Source organism: Alexandromys fortis, unplaced genomic scaffold, assembly GCF_014885135.2.
Source record: "Alexandromys fortis isolate MF-2015 unplaced genomic scaffold, M_Fortis_MF-2015_v1.1 scaffold_65, whole genome shotgun sequence".
Taxonomy (NCBI): Eukaryota; Metazoa; Chordata; class Mammalia; order Rodentia; family Cricetidae; genus Alexandromys; species Alexandromys fortis.
Window position 1 is genome coordinate 7,206,678 of NW_026067986.1, and position 24,617 is coordinate 7,231,294.

Consider the following 24,617-nt stretch of genomic DNA (forward strand, 5'->3'; position numbering starts at 1 on the left):
TTTTAGCATTCTCAAGCGGTTGATAAAAAGAGTCAAGTAAAATACTTACAGTTACTTATCACGCCTCCCAGCGGGTCACCTTTAAAGTCAAATTCAATATCCATATATTTGCCCTGTCAAAGAGAGACTCCGTCAGTGCATCCCAAAACAGCCTGCGTGCTTCAGAAGGGAGCATCCTAACTCATTTTCAGTCCTTTGTATGGATGTAATCAAGAAAGGCAGCTCATTTACCCATAAGGCAAACCAGCCTCCGTGAATAATTCACAATGCAAAGCCACCACCTAGAGCCCGTCTAGCCTGTAGCTAATTTAAAAACAGATCTTTGCACACACGCACGTACGTGGGCACACACACACACACATGCACACAGGGGGGAGTGGGCGGGGGGAGTCTTTTTCCATCATGTGACCTTTCCATTTCAGACAGTTTCCAAACTTCCTGAAGGGGAGACAGTCTCAGATCAAGACTGAGAAACAAGGGTACCAGTCTTGGCAGGTAAACTGATTGGAAAGATACATTATTTCATTTTATAGGCAGAATGTGTCTGAAGTCATTGTTACAAACTCCGCATTAGACAGCGGGTGAAACGGGTGAAACGTAATCCCTCCCCCAGATTTCCAACTGTTCAAATCAAAACATAATGATGCCGGCCACAAGCTCAGAGCAAAAGACTACTTATCCCATTGAGAGGCATTTGACGTAGATTGTACAGAGCCCAGGGTCACATTACACTCCACGGGCAGCATCATAAGACACGTGGCGTTAAATCTTATAAATTTTAGAAGCAGCCACCCATGGCCTTGACGAAGAGTTACCAGGAAGAGCAGAATAGCCATGACATCTGCTTTGTGCTTAGAAAAGAGTATGTGGGGGCTGGAGAGATGGCTCAGAGGTTAAGAGCATTGCCTGCTCTTCCAAAGGTCCTGAGTTCAATTCCCAGCAACCACATGGTGGCTCACAACCATCTGTAATGAGGTCTGGTGCCCTCTTCTGGCCTGCAGGCACACACAGACAGAATATTGCATACATAATAAATAAATAAATAAATAAATGAATAAATAAATGAATAAATTTAAAAAAAAGAGTATGTGTATTTAATAAGGAATTCTTCCGCTCTGTTTCATGTCCTGCCTCGATCATATTCAGAAAGATACTATGTACAGAATTTTCCCTAAGAATTACATTTATTTTTAAAATGTGATAGGAAGGGATGAAAGGCTTGACTGCATGGCACTCGGTCAACAATGCAACTTGTGCCATTTTCTTAGCTTAGGGACGCTCCCTCACCAGTTCCTCTCCCACTGCCATCTACCCTTTGAAATCGACACTTAGCCCCCAAGCGAATGTCTCCAAATCATTTCTTCTACGTTGAGAAAGGCGAGCTAGAAACCAGACACGGTCCCTGCTGGGAAGGAGCTCACAGCCTGGTAAGCAGGACACGGTGGTGGAGAGACAAGCCTACCACAGCTCATGGACGCAGACGGCTATGCCAGGGGTGAGGACGGGAGCAGAAGAAGTGAGTTCACGGCAAATGCCAAGTCTGCTGGGAGGTGGGGGAGCAGAAGGAGCAGGCATAAGAACCGAGAACCAGCTGTTAGGGACAGTGAGGCGGGGCTTCAGGCTGGAGCCGGAAATCAGGTTAGCGTGACTTTCTGACATTCTCCTGACATGAGCCATTGTTACTGAAGGCTCCTAAAGAAGAAGGCAGGATCAGATTAGCCACTTTATAAGATCACCTGACCAGCGTGCAACGGGCTGGAAAGGAGGAGGCCGGATGCCGTAGTGATCAAGGGATCTGGGCATCGGCTGGCTACACCAATTGGGAGAAAACCGTTGAGCGCTTCCAGCAGAAGAAGCGAAACAGGACCACAGCTATTCAGAGTCGCAGGGACGGTCGTGGGCTTGACAGAGAGAACCTCCAGAATGGTGGGGACAGAGGAGACAAGGCAGCAGGAGATGAGGGAAGAAAAGCAGAGAGGGAGCGAAGGATCGGTCTTGCAGGCGGTAACTTTGACAGGAGTCCCTGGGCCAAGGGGCAAGAGGATCCAGAGAGTGGGTGGAAGGGTGAGACCGGAGCTGGACACCTTCCAAGGTCCCAGTGTCACCTCCGGAATGGGACACGTTCCCTACGGTTTGCTGTTTGACATTTGGTCCCAGCAGGTGGTGTTGCTTGGGGAGGTTGTGGAAGCAACTGGACCTGGGGACCACCGGATGGACAGCATTGTGTCAGGACCCACCCCGGCACCCATGATGGATGTTTCTCCTCAAACTGTGAGCCAAAATAAATCTGTCCTGGGCTGGCTTTTTAAGGTACTTGAACAGACGACCAAAAAAGTAATTATTACCAGTGAGTTTGAGGCCAGCCTGGTCTACAAAGAGAGTTCCAGAACAGCCAGGGCTGTGACACAGAGAAACCCTGTCTCAAAAAAATCTTACTGAATGAGAGATTGGGCAAAAGCAAAAGTACAGGCGCTGCCCTCTGCTCCCCAGTGCCTATTCATTAGTCTACACACGGTAGATTCTTATTTGCTGCTTAAGGAAGAACACTAATCAACAAAGCCCTACCTAAAATACTGTCTCATTCTAAAAATAAATGAATGAATGAATAAATAAATAAATAAATAAATAAAGCCCCATATGCCAAACTAGAAATATGGGGGCATACGGGACACACTGTGAGGGATGTCCTTGAACACATTTTTACAAGTGTCAGCTATGACCAGTGTGTCTTACCTACAGCATAGCAGACTCTACCGGATTTCTCAGTAAAGCGATCAACAAATTCATTCTAGATTAACCAGACACAGCCAAGGGTTCTGTCAAGCAACACCACAATTCCACGAGATGGCACAGAATCCAATTATGAAATGACACCACGCGTCTGGGTGTTTTATTAATCAAGTCATAGACCACAAACAGAGGAATTACTAGAAGCTGGGCAAGAAATGATCTAGCCTATAATCAAGTGTTAATCCCGTATCCTAATACCCAAGTTATAAGAGGATTTCTCTGAAGCTATTTAATAAAGCTGAACAGCCCGCCAAGCCATTTGCAGGATCTTAAATACCACTGTAATAAAAAAAATATATTAAAAAAAGCACCTGACCTAAGCAATTCAGTTTCCTGTCTTTGCATCGCCACGGCCACACATTTGTAAATATGTTTAAAAGTGCGTGTGTACACAATTGGCAAACAAAACTAAATTTCTATCACATAACGAAGCCTGATCATTGTAATTACTTCACTTCAGACTCCATTTCTGCAATGAGATTATCCAGGTGACCACACAAGAAAAGGCCTGCATCAAACTGGTTATGAGACTGTAACGGGCAAATCCTATGGAAAAACTTACTGCCCTGGGTTTGGGATCTTATTTAGCCTTCTACTTCCTAAGTTGCCTCTGTCTGAGACCATTTCTTTCTTTAAACTCCGGACAAGATGTCTATGGAGAAGTCCAGCAGGGATCTAAGATGGGAGCAAGGGAGAACTCCTGAGAGAGGGGCATCAAAGATTACCAAAACTGATCCTACTGGTACAAGCAATGAGGGGAGAAGATGGCTCAGAAAAATGAATGATCTTTTTTTCTTTTCTTTTTTGGCTAAACAACAGAAGAAGAAAAAAAGGAACAATCTCAAAGTACCATCATGGAGCTAGGCCAAATGGTACAGATGTTTAATCCCACATACTCAGAAGGCTTTGGGCCGGGCAGTGGTGGCATATGCCTTTAGTCCCAGTAATCGGGAGGCGGAGGCAGGCGGATCTCTGTGAATTCGAGGCCAGCCTGGTCTACAAGAGCTAGTTCCAGGACAGGCTCCAAAGCTACAGAGAAACCCTGTCTCAAAAAAACTAACCAACCAACCAAACAAACAAACAAACAAACAAAACAGAAGGCTTTGGTAAAAACCAGAGAGCTCAAGGCTTACCTGAGCTCATAAATGAGTTCAAGACCAACCTGAGTAACTTAACAAGGTCCTGTAACCAAAAGGAACAGAGACAAGAGAAAGGGAGGGATGGGGAGGAAAAGAGAGGTACCAGAGTGTATGGCTTGGCATTCACAAAGCCCCCTGCCTTGCAATGAGCAGACACAACACTGTAACACTCAGCACATTTGCTCCCAAGGCGGTGTCCATGTCTTGGTGAAGAACAGAGGCCCAGGGGAGCTCAAGAACCAAGTCCACCGACAAGCAGGTGCAAGCTGGACGGTTACAGGACAGAAGACTGGAAGAGCAGCGAGGGCTGGCCTCGACTAGAAGCAGTGTTTCAGGCTCAGTCATGACAAGACATCAGTTAACTTGTGGTTCTCAGTATCCAGATCTCCCAGCCCCTCGCACTTATCAGTCCTAGTGATTTTACCTTCAGGGGGTTTTAAAAAACCACATCTTGTCCTTTCTGAGGCCAACAATAGGAGCAGAGGGCAACGTATATACAAAGGACACTCACTTGAGCTATCTTTTTTTTTTTTTTTTACTGAATTTCTGGTTCTTTTCGTTATTTTGGTTGGTTGGTTTTTCCAAAACAGGGTTTCTCTGTGCAACAGCCCTGGCTGCCTCCCGAGTGCTGGGATGAACGGCGTACACCACCACCACTGTCCGGCTGAGTTTCTGATTCTTAATTTTGACTTCTAAACGCCAAGCTCCAGGTGAGGAAGAAATGATTCTAAATAGTCTTATTTAAACTCGCAGAATTTTATGATTGAAGATGAGGAGAAAACATGATAAAAAATAGCTTACCATTCCAAGAAAAACGGAAAGAATTTCAGAAAGCAACATAAATAAGCAAACAACACAGAGCTCTTATTGACCTTCCAGTGGGTCCCGACTGGGGGTGGCCCTCTTCTGACCTTAAAAATGTGTATATTAAATATTAAACATCTGCCTGTTTAAAAACACACATGGGTTAAACATTAGTGTTAGCACTTAAGCTTCTACAAATACTTACAAATCGGGACGAGTTGTCGTTCCTCACAGTCTTGGCGTTTCCAAAGGCTGGTGAGAAAGAAACAGATGCATCAGGAAAGCTGATAGAAAAACAAATAATTCCAAGCAGAAACACAAAGCCAGCCGTAGTACTGGACGGGAATAACTCTGGCAAACACAGCTCACGGTGACGGCACTTCTGCCCACAGTTACCAAACACACGTATCCAGCAGCGATTTTAGTGAGCCGCTGAAACTTCTGTCAGTTATTAGAAACTCACGTGGAACACGTGACAGCCCCGAATCTCGGGACTGTTTCCAGCATTACTCTAAACGCGATCTTGCCCAATTCAACATCTTTTAACTCCTGTAGATGGGCTACTAACGAGTAGGAGGCAGGTAAGGTTTCTACTCCTCCACCAAAACTGTCGGTAAGGCTATTTCAGAAATCTTCCATTATTGTACGCTTGATGGAAGTGGGTGAGGTTTGTAGATCACAAGAGGCAGGCGAAACTTAACTCTCTAACTTTGAAACAAAGCTACTTATATAATCATGATTATATAAGTCCAATACAGCAAGAGCGATACTGAGAGTCAAAACTGAGTCATTTAAAATAAGACACAAGCAATACATAATTTATTAGTCTATGCCCAACAGGCAGACCTCCATGGAATCTAGAAAATAAAGGAAACGGACGTGACCCACAAAGCACAGCCCAAGTCTCTGTCGGTCTTAGCTGCTTCAAGACGACATCTGCCCTGGGACTCCCTTGGAAAAAAGAGGGAGCACTCCAGGGTGAGTCTGTCCAGGCACAGAACGTTCAACTGTGTCACCGGTCTAACGCAGAGGACAGCATAGTTATGGGGCAAACGGACTGCTCCACCAAGCCCACACACAGATACAGACTGACAAACCAGTCTGGGACGATGAAGAGGGGCGTAGATACAAGTCCCACGCACATCCCTGTAGGTCCCGGCGGTGAACCCAGCCACAAAAGGGTCCTGGGCAAGGGCACTTGGGCCAGGACATCCCGGAAGAGACACAGAATTCTACATTTCCATCCAACCCTGCCCCGAAGCTGTTTCAGGGATCTGGGAGCCACCTTTGAAACTAGCAAGGAACTATTCACGAGGACATGGCTAAATGAAACCACCCCCTTGAATACGAGGCTAGATATTGCATTTCTGGAAGCCTCCATGACTTTGTTAAGTGGAGGAGAGGATTAGGGTTAACTGTCAGAGAACACAAGCACTTCGGAGGGGGCCTAGTCCTGAAAGCAGCACCTTGGAGAGAGGGGACATTCTTAGGGAGCACAATGACGGTCAGCAGCTAAACCCGATGTTGAGCCCACTGGTTTGTGTCTTTGTGAATGGCATGTGGAGGTCAAAGACCAACTTAAGGGAGTTGATTCTCTCCTTCTACCAAATGAATGCTGGGAATTGAAGTCAGGACATGAGGCGTAGGGGCAAGTGCCTTCACCCACTGGGCCATCTCACTCATCCTGTTTTGTGCTTTTTGCTTAAAAACACATTCATGGCTGGGTGTGGTGGTGGAAGCATTTAATCCCACCACTTGGAGGAAGAGCTCTATAAACTGAAGGCCAGCCTGGTCTACACAGTGAATCCCGGGCCAGCCAGACCCTGTTTCAAACACCATATATATAGTCGGCTCAAGATGGGTGAAGACAAGACTGACGAAGTCAACAGAGAAGGTTCCTTATGTTGAGAAGCTTGGGCCGAGTATGGTTTGGTAAGTTCCTGACACCAATCTCTCCCTTCGGAGGAAGACAGGATGACTGACACCTAGGACCCCGAGAGGAGAAACCCTGCCAACACTCACAGAAGGAAGCATGCTGGGGTGGGGGTGGAAGGGGCGGGATCCGATTCTCTCCACATATCCACTGCCAACCAAAGGCTTCCCTGAAGGCAACCTTGGTAACAGGGGACACTTGACCTGGCCCCCATTAAACCATGACATTCCCCACGCTTTGCTGGGCTAGTCTTTGGTATCGTGTAGGCTTGCCGAGTTAACTAGTCCAAAGCCCAGCTCAAGATGCCGACACATAAAGGTCAGTGCTGTGGCTTGAAGGTCAGGGGCAAGGAAGGATTGCTCCAGAAGATGCGCCCAGAGTCCCATCTGCAAGCCATAAACCATCTTCTCATCAGAGAAGCCTGAGTTGCACATTATCAAACACAACCCTAAACACTTGGGTCTTTTACTGGGAGCCTGGTAATCAGAAACAAGCGCTCTAGAACACCCGAGACACATTCCACAGCTGCTGCTGTGTGTGTGTGTGTGTGTGTGTGTGTGTGTGTGTGTGTGTGTGTATGTTTGAGTTCCTTGTTGGAAACGTTCATTTACAGTAGCAGCGAAGCATTCCCAGAAAAGATAAGACACACCCACAGTGGACATTTCTTCCATGCCCTGTGCTGCAGCCTAGCTGCAAATACCACCACATAAAACAGCTCTAGGAAAAGATGCAAGCGAAGCCACCCCTTTCCACCACAGCATTCCTAAAACAAGCATGCCAGAAATACAGCTCACGCAGGGGCAGGAAGCAAGAAAGCCCAAGTCTCAGACTGGAAAAAGGAAGAGAAGCCGCTTCTTATGAACCCTGCCGGGTAAGGAACGGAATGGAGTCGAGATCGAAGTGTTAATGGCTTTCTGAGCTTCGTGTCTTTCCTGTTTTGCCAGCCGGGACAGCAGGCATGACGTCTCCTCTGAAAAATGAGTTTCAGAGTAATGCTCACGGTTCAAGACCGTCTCCAGGAGGGAAGGAGGGGCTGAGCCAGAGCAGAAAAGACAACAGGGAGGGGTTCTGACCCTCCATGCCAAGAGCTGCCAGCCCTACCAACCCCCAGACAGCTCCATGTTCGTCCACCCCCCAATCTTGTCCTGTGCTCTGAGCAAAGGGTTGAACCAAACTGTTCCTCTAGCCCAGATTCTAAAAGAATGCTTTTGACTTTGTGGTGGGGGGGACAGGTGCCAATGTTTGGAGACATTTTCAACCCTAACAAGTACAAGGTGCAACTGGCACCTGCCAAGGAGAGGTCATAAAAGCACAAGGCAGGCCTTGTGCTCATAGCAAAGACAAGCTCCGCACAACAGTGCCTAGGCACAATGGGGGTGTGTGTGTGAATGTATATAAATATACACACATATGGGTATATTTATATGTGTATGTGTTATATATGTGTATGTGTATATATCTGTATGTATGTATATACATATACCAGAGAGCTAAAAACAGAGCTTGGGAGCTGCCTCTATAGCCAGGTTTGGGCTTTCTGCAGCCTTTGGCTTTCCCTGGAAACAAAAATAACGGGTCAAAGGCATTATGATGAATGGCAAAATATCACTGCACCATTAACGGTGAGTACCAGCCCATTTCTGAAAAGCAAATCAAAGGGCGTTAAATGAAGACCGAGTGGCAAGAAGGATTTCTAAAAGCTCCTTTTCCGTGGGTTAGCTATGCCCTCTGTTAAGTACTTAAAGTCAAGCATCACCAGGGTGGGGCTTACTTCCTCCAGAGCGTGGTCAGGACTGTGTCCTCTTCCCTCCCTGACTTCACCAGGCAGCTGAAGTATCCTGAACACAGTTGGCTGTTTGAGTCGCAACAAACACTCACGCAACCCTTTTGAACCGCAACAAGTACAGACTCGTGCAACCCTTACCTTCCAGGACAGGGTTGGACTGCAGAAGCTGCTCCTTGACTTCATTCACTTCGGCTCCTTTGCCGCACACGGCCGCCACATAGGACATAACCAGCTTGCTGGCCTCTGTGGAGGGAGACAGACCTGTTGTTACTCGGTCACAAAGAGACTCTGAATCCCATGGGAAGAGAGGACTCGCTAGGAATCCCCAGATCTTTACTTCTGGGTGGAAACCATGTTTCAGGCATATCTACAGCTGTGGATTTTCAGTTGGCATACCATTGATTCAGTTAAGACAGGGCTTGCCCTGGAAGTTTACCTCTGAGCTGTTAAAATGAAGGCTAAGTTACCTGGTCAACAAAAGTCCTTGCAGGAGAATCATACTATACATTATCAAAGTGATTAAGCACATACAACTATGTTTTGTACATGATGCAAGGCAAAAAAACAAAACTTGCTCAGCTGAGTGCCTTTGCCAAACATATCTCTGAAGTTTAAAAGAACTTCTTTGAAGAACTTCTGAAGTTTCTCTTCAAAAAACGGTTTCTGAGGCAAATTGGTTTGTTCACAGTTGGGCCAGACTGATTACTCTTCAATACCAAAAGAGAGCAGCGAATGGGGGATTTGCAGACTGCCAGGGCAGAGTCACTGCTGTAGGCTTTACCAGTATAAATGAAGGTCAGGCTGCTGAGAAACCCACCGCGGAGAGCAGGCAACTTTGAGCTCACATGGGGACAGGGACAGGCGCTGTGTTGTTTGCTTAATCCTTCCTGCCAGTCAGTGACCCTTCCCTCAACAATCTTCCACAACGAACCACTTCATTCCAAAGGACACCAGCGTGTGCTCAAAGAGAAGGCGATCCCAGGTCCACCGTGATGGCGGGACAGGAAAACAAGTGTCCTCGTCAAGGGGCTTCTCAGAGCCTTTCCGATGCGCCTGGATACTGTGTCTACAGCACTGCGTTCCCTTAAAGTTTCTCAGCCATCGAGTCTGTTTCCTGTGCACGTGTCTGCTTCCAAGGATCCACAGTCAACATCTAGGAAATTCTCAACCAAGTGCCATCAGAACAAAACAGCACGATCCGGGCAATCAGGGAGAACGAACCAATCTTAATATCCAGCACTTTCTCAAATCCTTATTCAATGCCACTGTCTAGGAGGAGGAGGAAGGCCTTCTCTTGTGAATGAAGATGCCACTGCACAGGGACGAAATAAGGCTATCCTGGCATGACTGTTTCTCGTGGGATTCCATCCTCTCTCCCCACAGGGCAAACAATGGATGAACGCGCCCAACAGCATTTTGCACACGCTGGCTGTCATGTACACGTAGACTACTGAACGACACGCTAGTGTCAACTAACACGGGTGTGAAAAACACCAAGAATCAACATAGTTCCCAAGACGACTCCTTTGGGAACCCCAGCACTTATGACGTAAGGAAAGAAACCAACTGGACGAGCCTTAAGAACTAAAGCTAGAACCCAGGTACTCGCTCAGCAACTAGCAATAAAGCTCGGTCCAGTTTTCTTCCGGGTAACCTAAAAGGATCCTTACAAGTTCTCTAGCAGTCTGTGATGATCCGATCCGCTGCTACCCTCTCCCTTTAGCAGCCAGAAAGGAGAATCTTTTTATCTTTGCAAGATCACATGAAAAATAGCCTTCAATTAAAGTCTCCAAACTACACATTCCAATTCTCTGGAGTCTCTAGTGGCCACATTTCCCTCTACCCTCGATCTGAAGGGGAACCCCCTCTTCTAGATCTTCTGGATGGCGGCATCCTCCGCTGCTGGTCTTGGGCTCTGCCCAGGATCTCCACAAATGATGTCTATGTTCTACATCTGCAGCCCAATTCGCACACTGCCTGGCCCTTCTTCCTCATTGCCCATCCCCTCACCATTATACTCGTATACACTAGAATAGCTTCCTTTTTTCAGACCAATTTCTGGTCTTTCCAGTCTTTACAAAACTAGCAAATTGAATCTATTTATAGACAAAAATAACAGTCTTAAACAGACGCTGCTTAGGATAAAAGGATAAGTGTTCTGTTAGGCAAACCGACAGAAAACATAAAAGGTCCGTCTGTTTTGTTTATTCTGGTAACCATGGAGCTTTTCTTCAGCCACGCCTCACACTTCAGACTCAGCTACACGGGCTCCTCTGGAAATCCTGCTTTGGTTCAAATGAACCTGGGATAGACCGCCTTGGTGGGGAGAGAGAAGCCACTGGTGGTGCCTGGTGCTAGAACCCATGTGGCCTCTTGCACACCCCTGGGTGGTCAAAACAGAAATGGAACTGGGTCTGGGGGCAGATCTCTCGGGACGTCCACTGGGCTTACATCACCTGACTGTTGAAATGCTTATAAGCCTACAGAACCCACTGGCATGTAGAGATGGTTTAATTTAAATAGGAATGTAGGCACTTTTACTAGCTTTAAAACTTATTTAAGAAATCCTAATAGTCTTTGAGTATAGTTCAAGGATGCGGCTCATGTTTTAACAGCCTACTTCTAAGTTGGTAGAAATTTATCTATGCTCAGACTCTTAGTTACCTTCAAGAATTCCTCTCCACGGCTCATTTTAATAATTAATTTCTGGAAACAGGAATTAAAAATGATTTTTTTTTCAAAAAGCCAAGGGGAAGGCTCAGGGGGTACAAGTGCTTGCTGCTCATGCCTCACAGCCGTGGTTGGGATCCCTGGAGCCCATGAAGAAATCACAAGGTGGACAAGGAGTCCGTGGGGCCGCCCTCTGACCGCCAGAGCCTATGCCCTCGCACACAAATATGAGCACATTTCTTCCAACAGAGCCATTCTTTCTAAAAGCGACAGCGCCCACATTTTTAACGCCTACATTTTTTTATCGCTGACATAATATCTGATCTTTAACTCAAGTATTCATGACACAGCTACTTTGGAAAGAAAGAGTAAACAAACACAGGACACGCTACGCGGCCATGTGTTTGTCTGGATGTTTCCATGCCCTCCAGGCCAGGAACAGGTCACCCGTATGACCATGCAAGCTTAACACAGGCTGTCAGCTTCATTTCCTCCTGGTTCTAAAGTTCAGATAAATTTGAATCTGCATTCAAATCTTTTATATATTTATAAAAAAAAAAACAAATCTTCACATAACAACCCCTATAAACACAGTGCTGCAGATAAGGAAAAACTAGAGAGCATCCTCCAGAGTTCAAAACTGAGTTTTTTAATCACTGACTGTTAAGCCTACAAATACAGATTCTTTTTTTAAAAAAATATATTTTTTATGGTTTATTTAACTTTATTTTATGTGCATTGGTGTGAAGGTGTCAGATCCCCTGCAACTGGATCTTCAGACAGTTGTGAGCTGCCATGTGGTTGCTGGGAATTGAATCTGGGTCCTCTGGAAGAGCAGTCAGTGCTCTTAACCACTGAGCCATCTCTCCAGCCCCCAAATACAGATTCTTAAACTTGGCAAAGTGTAACCACACAGCTTAGAACCGGTTCTGGATGTATCATTTCTAACCCTGGCATATTCACGTTTATGTTTGCATAAATTTGAACCTTCAGCTCCGCTGGCAGTCAGACAAAACACAATCTTCAAGGCCAAAATCCCTTCTCATAAAACGTAGTAGGGTGTTTAAGGTTTAACACTTACTAACAGACAAATAATAAGATACCTCTAAGGTCAGAATATCTATGCCACAATTAATTCCCATAAGGAACCAAAAGGACTTATAGACGGTAGATTATAACTCTGGAGTCTTTGAAGTACTATATGTACTTCAAAATAATTGATCTGTCTGTATTCTTTGGCATCTGGCATTGGGTTTTGAATAACGTTATTACAAATTATTTTATAATGGTGGAGGTGATGGAGAAGGGGTACTACGAAGACACTTGTGATCTTGAGACCAAAACATGGGGCTTCCCCAGGCATTGAAACCTCTCTCTCCATGTTCATGGAGGGCACTGCTTGGATTTAGTCTCAGCACTGGGTGGGTGGGTGGGTGGGTGGGAGCTGTCAGGATGAGCAAACTCATCTTGAGCGCCTAGTAAATCTGTCCAGGAATTAGCAGACATCTGCAACAGTTGCGGTCATCGATGCATGCAATAACCTATGTCACAGACAAGTCATGGATATCAGACTGCACATAGAAAGGGCCATACATTTACGCTTCAGTGCTGAGGCCACACACAGCAAGCGGGAGTCTCACGGCTAGCTGGCAGAGCTACCAAAGACATGAACTGGAGGGAGGCCAGTGGGGGGTTAGACCCGAAGGTCTTAACGAGCCAGGCAGGCTCCAGAACTCTTCAAGTTGATGGTGGATGAGTTCCTAGAAACGTATGGAACTGTGAAGTTAGGAACTGAGTAGCTTCAGAGTGTTTGTTCGTGTCAGGGTAGTGTTCTCAGGTGCACTATGTACTTTGGAGTCCTTGGAGACACGCAGGTCTGATGGGTCCCTCGTGTGCTACCTCTGCCACGAAGGCTCTGAATTCACAGGCGTGCACTCCAAATTCGTTCACCGTCTCGAAAGAGTTGGGCCCTTTTAAAAGGCATGATGAATTTTTTATTTAGTACAGCGGTGATGAATTTAACGGCACCCCCAAAGCACTCAGAGAGTTCACGCCTCTCCCTGAGAGCCCATGTTATACAACCCGGCGGCAGAAGACTGTCTCCAGTGTTTACGACCAATAACATCATCCTCTGCCAAGGGGGTTTTATGACCCAGTTAAATTAATTACTTCATATAAAATAAGCCCTCTGACACCGCTCGGCAGTTCTATCTAAACCTGCTAAGCACAGATCCGAAATGAAAATACTCCATGTAACGGACACCGTGTATTTCAGGCCCTCTGGAAATGCCAAGCCTGTTCCCTGTCATGTGCGTACTAACACAAGCTAAACAGCGGCAGGCACACGGAACTCAAAGTATTAAGCCTGCGACTGAGATGACGTGCTGTTGGAAAGGTGGTCTGGCTTCTTCTCTCCTCCCTCAGAGCCGAGATGAAAAGCCCTCCCCAGATTCCTCACAGGGCCACGCAACATCTCTGCAATGACTTCTGTCATTTTATTTTCTCATAGATAACTTCGTGAAACAGACTTTTTTTTGGCTTTTCGAGACAGGGTTTCTCTGTAGCTTTGGAGCCTGTCCTGGAACTAGCTCTTGCAGACCAGGCTGGCCTCAAACTCACAGATATCCGCCTGCCTCTGCTGGGATTAAAAGTGTGCACCACCACCTGGCTGAAACAGAGACTTTTAAACACACACAAATTCTGGGCTTTATTCCATTTTAGAGTCCAGTGACAACTTATAATCAGCCAAACTGGAAGCAGTTTTTGTATGGCTAGTTTTGAAAATAAAGAAAAATACAGGGAAAGATAGAAGCTATCGGTGAAAACTAGGCTCTCTCTCTGGGGATTGAGCGGAAGGAGATGTCACTGATGTCTCTAAATGAGGAAAGGGGCTGGAAGGTCAGCAGCTCCCCAGAGTGTAGCTGAATGGGGCTGGGAAACCAGGGGCTCTGGGGCTCAGCACCACCTCCCCACACCAGGAGGTTGGTGATAATGGACAGCTGAAGCACAACACCTCAGAGACAGATGCTTCGTGACCTGGGGCATGTTAAAAGATGATCCAAGCACCCGCAAGGCTGAGAGCCAGCCAGTCTATAGACCACTCCCAGTCCATGTCAGGAACTTTCTAAACGTCCCAGTTACGATACTTTGCTTCGTCTATTGACGTTAACACGGACGATCAGAGTCAATATCTTTGCTAGTATCAGTCGGCATACGGTTGGTGGGCATGGCCTTGGCCTCACCACTAAGGTCTGAGAGCCCCTCCAGCTCCCGGCTGGAGCGGCACTGTGTCGTGTGTGCAGCAAACAGGACGGTCCTGCAATGCTGTGCTCTGTTTTCCAGCACCCGAGGAAGGAATCCACCCAGGACAGCAGACAGGGAACAAAGAACTAGAGGTGACGATCGAGGACACGAAACCACGCGGACGCTACTGATCAGAAACCCACAGGCAACGAAGGAGGAAGCCGCGTGGCTAGGCGTTCCGCTGATGGAATAGGGTGTTCTGGCCTATTTCCTGCTCTCGGAAAGTGCGAATACCAACCCCCACGAGATGAAGCAGCCCTACCATCCGCCTCCACTCTGTGTGTCTTAATAAGAAAAAGTCAGACACCTACCAAGAGACAGGACCTGGCTCTGGAAACAAATGGCAGAGCTGAGTTCTGAGAAGGATGCCCTACATTGCTGACTCCCGGGAAACGTATGCTCCAAAGGAGGCAAAGAACTGGCCAGGACCAATCAAAGTGACCGCAGCCCACATCCAATGATTCACTCAGGAACAAACCGATACAGGCAGAATGCCTCAAAAGCACACGAAGCCTTAGTCATGAAGAGGGTGGGATAAAGCATCTCTTTCAAGAGAAAACAGAAGGGAGGCTTTGAGGAGCGAACAGGTGGGCTGCTGGACATAACGGGGTGAGGGAGAGGCACAAGACGCAGCGAGAACAAAGCCGCCTACCTGCAGGGAAGGCCTGCCTCACCCCCAAATACAATCAACGAAAAGGAGCCAGCATGCAGAAGGAAAACACCTTATGCTTATGCTTCTGAAGCTAAGAAAGGAAGGAAACAAGCGTATCAACGCTTAAGTAGGCTTGTGCTGGTACCACCAAGTCCACTGGCCACCCTGAAGAGATGGGATACTGTGGCTGCTCCCAGGAACTAACCTTGTTTCACGAGACAGAAGAATTGACAAGCAGGGAGGAAATCATCCCCCAAGGTGACCCTGTCCTGTCCTGAAGTGAAAAGACATATCTGAACAGTCAGAACCAAGGTCTGTAAAAGAGATTGGGGTACCCAGGAAGGGGGTGAGAGGCTCTTAGAATGGCTATGGACAGCACTCACAGGAAATTTTGGGTTTGGACCAGAGGCTCCATGTGAACAAAAAGAACAGGAAGAACATTCGATTCCAGAGAGAACGGATGGGATTCGGTATGGATCTGAGTGTAAGCTACAGGAGAAGGCGGGGCTACAACAACCCCCAGGTGTAGCTTCAGAAGAGGTTACGCCACAACGCTGGTCTAATTTTACCCTGAACACCGTCAAAGGAGAAGGACAATGCATCTGTTCCGTGCGTGGTGAGTCTGTCACGTATCAGGTGCATGAGTCAGGCAGGAATGAGTTACCTTCGTTCGGAGATCAAATAAGCAATAGCAGGTGGGCGTATAAATGCAGAAGAAAGATGTGAGCGTAATCAGAGAGAATATGAAACAACCTAAGGAGGGACTGTGAAGGGATAAAGAAAGAGATGAAGCAAAACAATCAATTGGCTTCTGGGACAGACCTCCTAAAGAACTACAATAACTACTCTGGACAATTTCCAGGAGAACTGGTACTTTGGCCGATCACTGAAATGTAGACAAGAGGCTAGATCCTCTGATTTATCCCATCATCTGACTACGAAAGACTTCGGAGAAGAGGTGAAGAGGACTTACCAAAGGGGCAGTATTAGTACAGTGTTCAAAAAGAGGCATCAGGACACAAACAGGCAGGCATTTGAAAAGATAACATGTGAAAGTCAGAACTCTAGAACTACACTACCAACCTTCAGAATCCCAGCTCTGCTGCAGCCCTGGCCTGATACAGTGTAGTCACCGGGAAGAGATTGTCAGAGAAGGTTGCCGGGATATGTATGTATCCGTCATTCTCTGGGAAACTGTCCTATGTTAACTGGGGTAGGAAGATCTCTGACCACTGAGGGTTGCGGCATTCCCAAAGCAAGGGATCCTGCACTGTGTGAGTGAAGAACTTGAGTTTCACACTGACATGAATTCATTCATTCATTCATTCCATTTGGCTCCCGACTGTAGATACAATGTGGCCAGTTCCCTCAAGCTGCTGGGACTCTCCCCCCCCAACTTAGGACCCCCCCCACTTGGGACTCCTCACCCCCCCCCCATGATAGACTGTAGCCTGGAACTCTCAACTTCTCCCTTAAGCGCTTTTGTTAAGGTATTTTTATCACAGCACCAGCAAATGCAACTAAGATATTTAGGAAAACTGCTGAACCATTTTGTGTCTCAGCTTCCCCACAATGCGAATATGTACATCCTAAATAAATACTCGGTGTAGAATAACTACTACGACAGTCACCCAAGGGTGACAGTAATTCTAAGAGAGGGCAAAGCAAGGATCTGCCAGTTCCTCGAAAGGTTCAAACCGACAACAGCAGCAAAGTTGTGCATTACTTTGTTTCGAGGTGCAAGATTCTAAGGGTAGATCTGAAGTAACCTTATACATCGCTACTAGCTTGAGGCCAGGCATGGCGGTAAACACTGCAATCCTAGTGCCCCTAGCACTTGGGAGCCAGAGGCAGGAGAAATCCGGAGTTCAGGACTATGCTTGACCACAGTGCACACTGTTCAAGGCTAGCCTGATGTCCAAGAGACTGGCTCGAAATAAGTAAACATGAGCTTGAAAAAGCGTGGTTCACAAAAGTGTCGGTGCCAACCGCAATGATTCTGCTTGCTAGGAAGAGTAGGAGGGGGTCAATACGTGTGTTGTATGAGGAATCCCAGGATCCACAATAAACAGGACCAAACCGAAAGTGTTTGCTTATTTCTTGCTATGTCATTTTATGAAACCGCTCTACAAATTAAGATGTTTCTTTTTTTTTTTTTTTTTAAGAACAGAAGGTTTCTAAAATCTTTAGGAGTGCTGTTTTTTTTTTTTTAATTTTATTTTATTTTATAAGGATGTTTCTAAAACACTCTAAACTCAACCGTGTGGGATTTTAAAGAAAGACCCAATTTTCCTACCATCTTCTCTTGGAAGCTCCGGGTCTCTTTCCTTCGCTGTGTTCATTCTTTGTAAGTAATTTCTCTAAATACGCACACACGGGTATGTGTGTGTGTAGCCTAGTGCTATGACTTTCCCCTATGGCTTCAGAAAGGCCAGGGTAACGTCTGCTGAGCAATGCACCCTCGCCCCTATGGCAGTGTTTCACCGAGCAGGCATTCAGAAGTCTGGATGAATAAGTAAATGTTTATCGTATGGAAAAAAATATTTTAAAATGCTTTTAGATATAAGAAGATATCCTGGCTGGCTTCAAATGACTAAATGTTGTCCCGGGAAGAAGAAAGAATAAAATTTCGTAAGGTTACAGAGGATTAAAGATCAATGAGCAGAAAGAGAATTCAACTCAAGGGGAAGAAAAACCTCCTGGTTGAATCCAATTGACAAACACAGTTTGGCAATCTCTCCATCACCACAAAGGAGTCCGGCTGCCCCACGTGGAGGATTTTACACGGGATGGCCTATAATAAGAAACTATGCTTACTTATTCTTGCAAACTGGTCCTTTTCCCTGAATTTCTGCCCATTCAGCACCCACAGTCCTCAAAGAGTTTGTGCACTGTATCTTCAGGACTCAAGGGAAAAGGCTGGGCACCTCACATCCGCCGTTCATGACAGGGCCTGTGGGAAAGGGTACGAGGGGGTCCGTCCAGAGGGAAAGGTTCTTTCGAAGCTGGGTGACATTTTCAAGGCTTGGCTCAAATGGTCTCAGTGAGGCGACTGTACCACTGTGGTAGAGTTTCTTTTCTTTTTTTCTTTTTTTTTTTCTTTTTGACTTTCTTTTCTTGATCAAGGAGGATCCAAAAAGTGTTCAATCCGACCATTAAATGCCAAGCAAGATGGAAACACTTGAAACCACACTTCTGCACACTCAAAGGAACAGCCAGTTATGAGATTCTCGTCTCTAAGCATTTTACAAAGAAGCGTGAAAATACCCCCTTTTTGCCCTTCTGTTTCATCAAAGCAACCAGAGAGAATCCATCTCCTATTTCAGGACCAGGTATCCGTGCCGTAAGCACAAGAAAGAATCTGTAGGGCCTGTCCCTACAGATATGGGACATCGTCCACATGATCTCAAATCTTTAGGCACCATGAGACTCTGGAGAGAAACCAAGCATTGCTGGTACATTCCCTTGCTTTTTAATGGCTGTAGGGGCAATAAACCAAAGTAAATTGGCATCTCAATTGGGAAGGGTCAACTCCTAAGGCCACGCAGTCAAGGAGAGATAAAGCCCATGATTGGGGCCAAAGATGGCACTAATGAAAACTAGAATCCAGTGCTGGGATATACTGGTTGGTACCCGATGGTGCCTTGTCCCCTCCTGTGAGAGATGTGTGTTATCCACAGAACACCAACTGTGGGCATCAAACCCATGCACAGCAGCTACGGCCACCTGGCTCCTGCGGGCCACCAGCCTTCTTTATTGCTGTCATTCAGCCGCCATGGGAAAGGTCGGTCTGGGGGTGGCCTCACCTGTTTTTCCTGCTCCGCTTTCTCCCGTAATGAGTATGCATTGGTCCTTATCTTGGTCACGGAGGGATCTGTACGCTTCATCTGACAGAGCAAAGCTGCAAGGAAAAAATGTGGGGAAAGAGCCTTAGCATTCAGGTAGTCAGTGAGTGACCAGCAGGTAACTCTGCGTCCTTTAAGGGGCCTCTGTGATTGGCTTCAAAGATCGGTAAACCGTCACATTTTTTTATTTCTTCCCGATTTTTAAAATGTATAAATCAATATATCCATCCTTTCTAACTCATTTACCTTTCCCCATGCATTCTTGACTAGGAAAATGACACTGATTTATTGTAGTTTGAAATTGTTTTATTTAACCCGTGTGTGTGTGTGTGTGTGTGTGTGTGTGTGTGTATTTCTATTGAAATCCAGGTTATTCAGAGAAGTAAGGAGAAAATGCTACATTGCATGTCCATAACTGGAGAATATTGAGATCATATTGTTCAAGGCTCAAGCAAATTACTCAAGCATTTCCAATATAAAGAGGAAGCCATTATCAACTTATAGAAGCCTCAATATAATAAACAAAAGAAAACTTTTTCCAAAGATTAGACAAAGACTCAAACATCACATAGCTGTCACTACTATGAAGCTAAATACAGAGCAGTGACCTTCACAATGCAGCATCTTGCATTGGGTACCACTGGGTACCATGGAGTTCGCTGTGGCTCTCATCCTCTGTCAGGTGCTTAGCTTCTCATCCTACCTTACGACCACAGACAGAACTTCCCGGGCTAACCCACCTGTTGGTCTGTCCCTTCTCGAATTGTACTAATAAGGTAAATATCCCCCTTTTTTAGTCATTGAAAAATAATGAAAAAATTCTGGGTAATACGATACATATATATATATATTTTTACCAACTTCCTACCTTTCATTTGTTAACCAGCCATTTACTGGAAGTTCAGTGTGTGTCAAGAACACACCGGGGACACAAAATAATCCTCAGCCTCTTCCGCGAGGCTCTCATTTGAAAGTAGAGAAGAGGCAAACAGGAATAGCTCAAGCCTAGTGATAATGGAGAAAGCTGGCAGAGCAGAGCTAGACAGGAACCCCAAGAGGGAAGGCATTGGAGGTGGAGAAACGCCAAGGGTGGAAAAGTTAGTTCCAAAGAATGAATTTGCAAGGCAAAGAGCTTCCGGGTATAAGCAAAGGCCAGAGACACCAGGGTTATGAGCAGTTCCACGCTGTGGGAAGGCATAAGGAAAGGGACCTGAAAGGGGTCTACCCAGGGTGCAAATTAATAAAAAAAAAAAAAAAAGATACGCTAGTGGTCATACTATATAGGACTATAGATGGGAGTGGAAAGGTCAACCCTGGGAGCTAGCTATGAGCAGTTCCACTTACTAGAATTTTCCACAATCTGTTATGTTTACTCATTTTAAACCTCGTAAGACTAGCTCAAGCAAGGGCGTACCTTTACACAGTAAAATGACAGCGTCTCTGCGTTCGGCTGGGGCACAGTTTGACAAGACAGCATGGGGGAAGCCAGCTGGAGGCGGCAGGCAAAGTAGGGTGGCAGGGGAGCTTTAGAGACCCAGTGCGGTCACTTTGTAACCCTGGCATCTCCGTATCTGTGGTCGTAAGGACACAGAGGGAGCACACGAAGCACACTGTTGAAGAAATGCATGAGCAAAAGTAAAGAGAGGCAGGGCGGAAAGGCGTATTCTGAAGGCGCCAGCACAGGAGTCACGGCTGCACAGAGCTACACCGGGGGACTCAGGCTTATTTTACATGTAATGGGTGTTTTCCTTGCATGTATATACAGCACACGCATGCTTGATGGTGCCTGCAGATGTCAGAGGGGACAGCAGATCCCCCCCCCCCCCCCCCCCGCCCATCAAGGCACATCTGACTGTCTCTGCATAATCTAAGCCTTGTTCTTGGTCTACTGCAGTTCGGTGGCCTCAACCTTCTTTCTCCAGCATCTGCCTCCTCGGGCAGAAGTCAGTAAGAGTCCCCTTCACCACTGCACCAGAGAAAGGAGCGACAAGGACTAGAGAAGCAGAGCAAATGCTAGAAGTGATGTGGGAGCCCCCTCTGCGTGCTGTGGTTACCACTAAGAAATAAAGAAGCTGCTTTGGACCTATAGTAAGGCAGAAATTAGGTAGGCAGGGAAAGCTAGGCTGAATGCTGGGAGGAAGAAGGGCGGAGTCAGAAAGAAGCCATGGAGCCACCAGAGACAGACGCTGGAACTTTATACCCTGTAAGCCGCAGCCATGTGGTGATGCACAGATTAATAGAAATGGGTTAAATTAATATAAGAGTTAGCCAATAAGAAGCTAGAGTTAATGGGCCAAGCAGTGATTTAATTAATACAGTTTCTGTGTGGTTATTTTGGGTCTAAAATAGCTAGGCAGCTGGAAACCAACAAGCGGCCTCCTTCCGCAAAGAAGTGATTCCTGGGCCACCATCTTCAAGACCTCCAACGGTCACTTGCAGTGGCCAAAATGTTCGTGTACAAAATGGACCATGTGGCCAATTATTTTAGTTTCGAGGATTAAAGTATATATATTAAAGTCTTCACAGAAGCGGACCCCGGATAAATGACAGAACAGCTTTCTGTGCCATAGCTGGCTACACACACAAGTTGTTACCTCCTCCCACAATTTAAGCTCCTGCATGTTGAGGTTTTCTAGCCATGTCACGCACACACCTTTGAATCCAAAAGGTAACTAACACAAGCAATGGATGAAAGAATTCACGCATGCATTTTCTCCAAACAAGGGAATGTCAGTCCTGGAGTGAGCGAGCGAGCTCCCTACAGAACAATAAATATCTGGAAAATCATTCTCTCTGTGACCTTCATGGAGGAAAAGCAAGCATTGCTCAGAGTTTCTATCACCCTCCTCCCCTCCTATACCTCCAGCTCCCAGACACCAGTTCAGGGATGCCACGTTCATTATCATCCCTGGCAAGCACGCCAGCAGAGCACACCACAGTGACTACAAATGACGTTTTTTCCAGCCACACACATTGACTCAGCTCTTCACTGATGGCCGAATACTGACAGGCCTCTGGCGGTGGTTCCAGGACGGGATTTAGCTTTATTTCTCTATTACTATTCGATCTGCAAATACTGGAAAATGACTTCAAACCTGAATGGACCGATTTGGCCCATAGATGCACCTACATAAAGGCTGGGGAAGAGACATGAAATAACCCTGCTGGGATTTACTGCAGGGCAGAACACCTAAGCCAAACACTTACTATTTTCTATCTGCCCACACAGAAATAAAATTATCCCTCGCTATCTATGAAGACTTTTCTCCTCCAGCACCTCCTGTCATTCCCCTCCCTGACTCTCTCTCCCTGACCACCCAGATGCTCAGGCCCCTTCCTTCTACAAAACGATGCTGCATTTGCAAATGGCCCCTGCACATCTCCCAGAACAGTTTAAACCATCTCTAGGTGACTGCCATGCTTCCTGCGAAGCCAGCGTCACCGATAGCTGCGGTCTATATCGGGTGTGGGCTAACGGCGAAAGGAAAAGTCTGCACATGTTCAGTGCAAATGTGACGTGTTTTCCTGGCATTTTCGATCCAAGGATGCTCGAATCCACGGATACCGAAAACCAACCATACCTAACTGCATAAGGGCCTGATTCATCTGACGGGTAGTGTAATTTTAACTTAATAATAATAATAATAATAACAAAATAAATAAAAAGAAAAAATGAAAGGGAAAATTTCTTTTTAAGCCTGTGAAAAGCAACATGAAACTTTACCAAAATACTCAAGCATGAAGAAAGCTGGTTTAGTCTGCGACACGCCCACCTGGAGTCAGAATCATGCTCTCTTGCCTAACTCTCACAGACACAGAGCGCGAGACTTCTTTTTCTTCTAACGACAAAAGGAACGCCACAAAGAACACAACCCCTTTACTGGACGCGCTCTTCTTCCTCCGTGGCAACTCTGCACACACCCCCGAGGCCACCGTTTGTAACTGTAAACTGAAGCCATATGCCAGGCCTCCGAGCCTCTCCTCTATCATTAAGGAGCCTAAATAAATCTCCAGAGAAGGTTTAGCTAAAAGCAGTCATGGTCCACATGCACCTCATTATTCTGGGACATGTCAGCATTATTTACCACACACGCTGGGAGGAACTGTTAGGATTGTTAAAGGACGATTCCGCCCCACCCTGTGAATAGCAGAGATTCTGAACCTCTTCTATCTCCAAGTGGAGCCCAAAGAATGAGGGTGACCCGGTGTTCCCAAGACTTTCAGATTAGTCACACAGCTGCCCACGGAGCACACCGGACTTTCCCAGCAAGCACCAAGACACTGCGCGTTTCCAAACAGCTCCGTCTAGTACCATGTTTTCGGTTTCAAAAGTTTGGTTTGGGGCTCATCTGTTATTTTCTGTGAGGGAGGAGGGTGGGTTGCATGTCCAGAAGAGCCCGACTGGTGTTTTATGTTCCTCCTCTACCTATTTCTACCCCGAGTGTTCATCACAGTGGCTCTGCCTGCGCAGTCGACAGGGGGAAAGGGGAGGCTTCCCTCTCCACAGGCAGGGCCTCCTTCTCCATACGCCCTGCCCTCCACCCTACCATTTCCTCCCTAAGTTGGTTTCACCTCAACTGCAAAACGGCTAAGATGCATGAACTACCCTCACCACCTAAGCGGGGTGCCCATTGGAAAGCACCCTTGGAAATGAGCCCAGTTAGTTCTGAGCGCTCTCTCAGCAGGACCTCTCTATTAACCAGTGTCTGTCAGAATACAACCTGTATCAGAAAACTCTGCTAAACTCAGATAACCGAGTCTGCCCCCCTGTCTCCAGCGATTTCCTTCAGGGGCTCTCAGCACGGAATTCCCTCCCATGTGATCCTGAACCCCAAAGATGCTCAACCATGCTGGGGAATCCCTTCTCAATTCAGCCTCCTGCAAATAGCTCTCTGTGTCAGCACTCTCTTCTAGAGCTAAAAACGCCAACTGTCTCTTTTCCAACCTTTCCAACCCTAGCCCAGCCCTGACATCTAAGTGGTTCTAAAGTAAGTTACCCTCCCCCCCCCCCAAAAAATGTGCATCGAAATGTCCAAGTTCCATCTGCCAAATCTAACTTCATTTTGAGTCTGATCAAGGGACAAGACAGCCCACAAGAAGACACAAAGGATGTCGCGGTGGTGGCGCACGCCTTTAATCCCTAGCACTCGGGAGGCAGAGACACAGGCGGATCTCTGTGAGTTCGAGGCCAGCCTGGTCTACAAGCGCTAGTTCCAGGACAGGCTCCAAAAGCTACAGTGAAACCCTGTCTCGAAAAAAAAAAAAAAAAAAAAAAAGTAGAAGGAAAGGGAGAAAGGAGTCCCTAAGCTGCCTTCCTTGTAAAACTTTGTAAAGGCCTTATATACCTAACTGCCTTGGACTGATAATTCAGAATGTTTGCCGTCTTGGAAACCGTCACCTTGCTACAAGTCAGTGTTACTTGTGACCTTCTACCTTCTACGTGTGATAATCACTTTATCACATCGTGAAGGATGACTTCATCCTTTGAGCCATTGGTACTTTTTTGTCTTGGACAGTTTTAGTGCACTCTGGCCAATGCCAGCACAAGCATTCGGGATTAAACTATTGACACAATGCGGTTATCTCCTCATAGCTACACTGGCTAGAACCCCGACGACCTACGCTTCAGAGCAAGATAGCGAACAAAATTGAGCCTTTCTCAGGAGAGATGAGAGGAGCAAGATGTGAAGTGAAA

General features: G+C 46.5%; 1 protein-coding gene across 4 annotated transcripts in view; it reads right to left on the bottom strand.

Moving 5' to 3' along the window:
• Window positions 1-24,617, bottom strand: part of Myo1b (myosin IB) — a 146,084-nt gene that overhangs the window by 57,199 nt on the left and 64,268 nt on the right. For all 4 annotated transcript variants that reach the window (XM_050159364.1, XM_050159366.1, XM_050159365.1 and 1 more), the window contains exons 4-7: window positions 18,884-18,978; window positions 8,591-8,695; window positions 4,939-4,985; window positions 50-113 (exon numbers count right to left, since the gene is read on the bottom strand). In XM_050159364.1, the coding sequence (XP_050015321.1) occupies window positions 50-113; window positions 4,939-4,985; window positions 8,591-8,695; window positions 18,884-18,978 (311 nt within the window). The remainder of the gene's footprint in view (window positions 1-49; window positions 114-4,938; window positions 4,986-8,590; window positions 8,696-18,883; window positions 18,979-24,617) is intronic.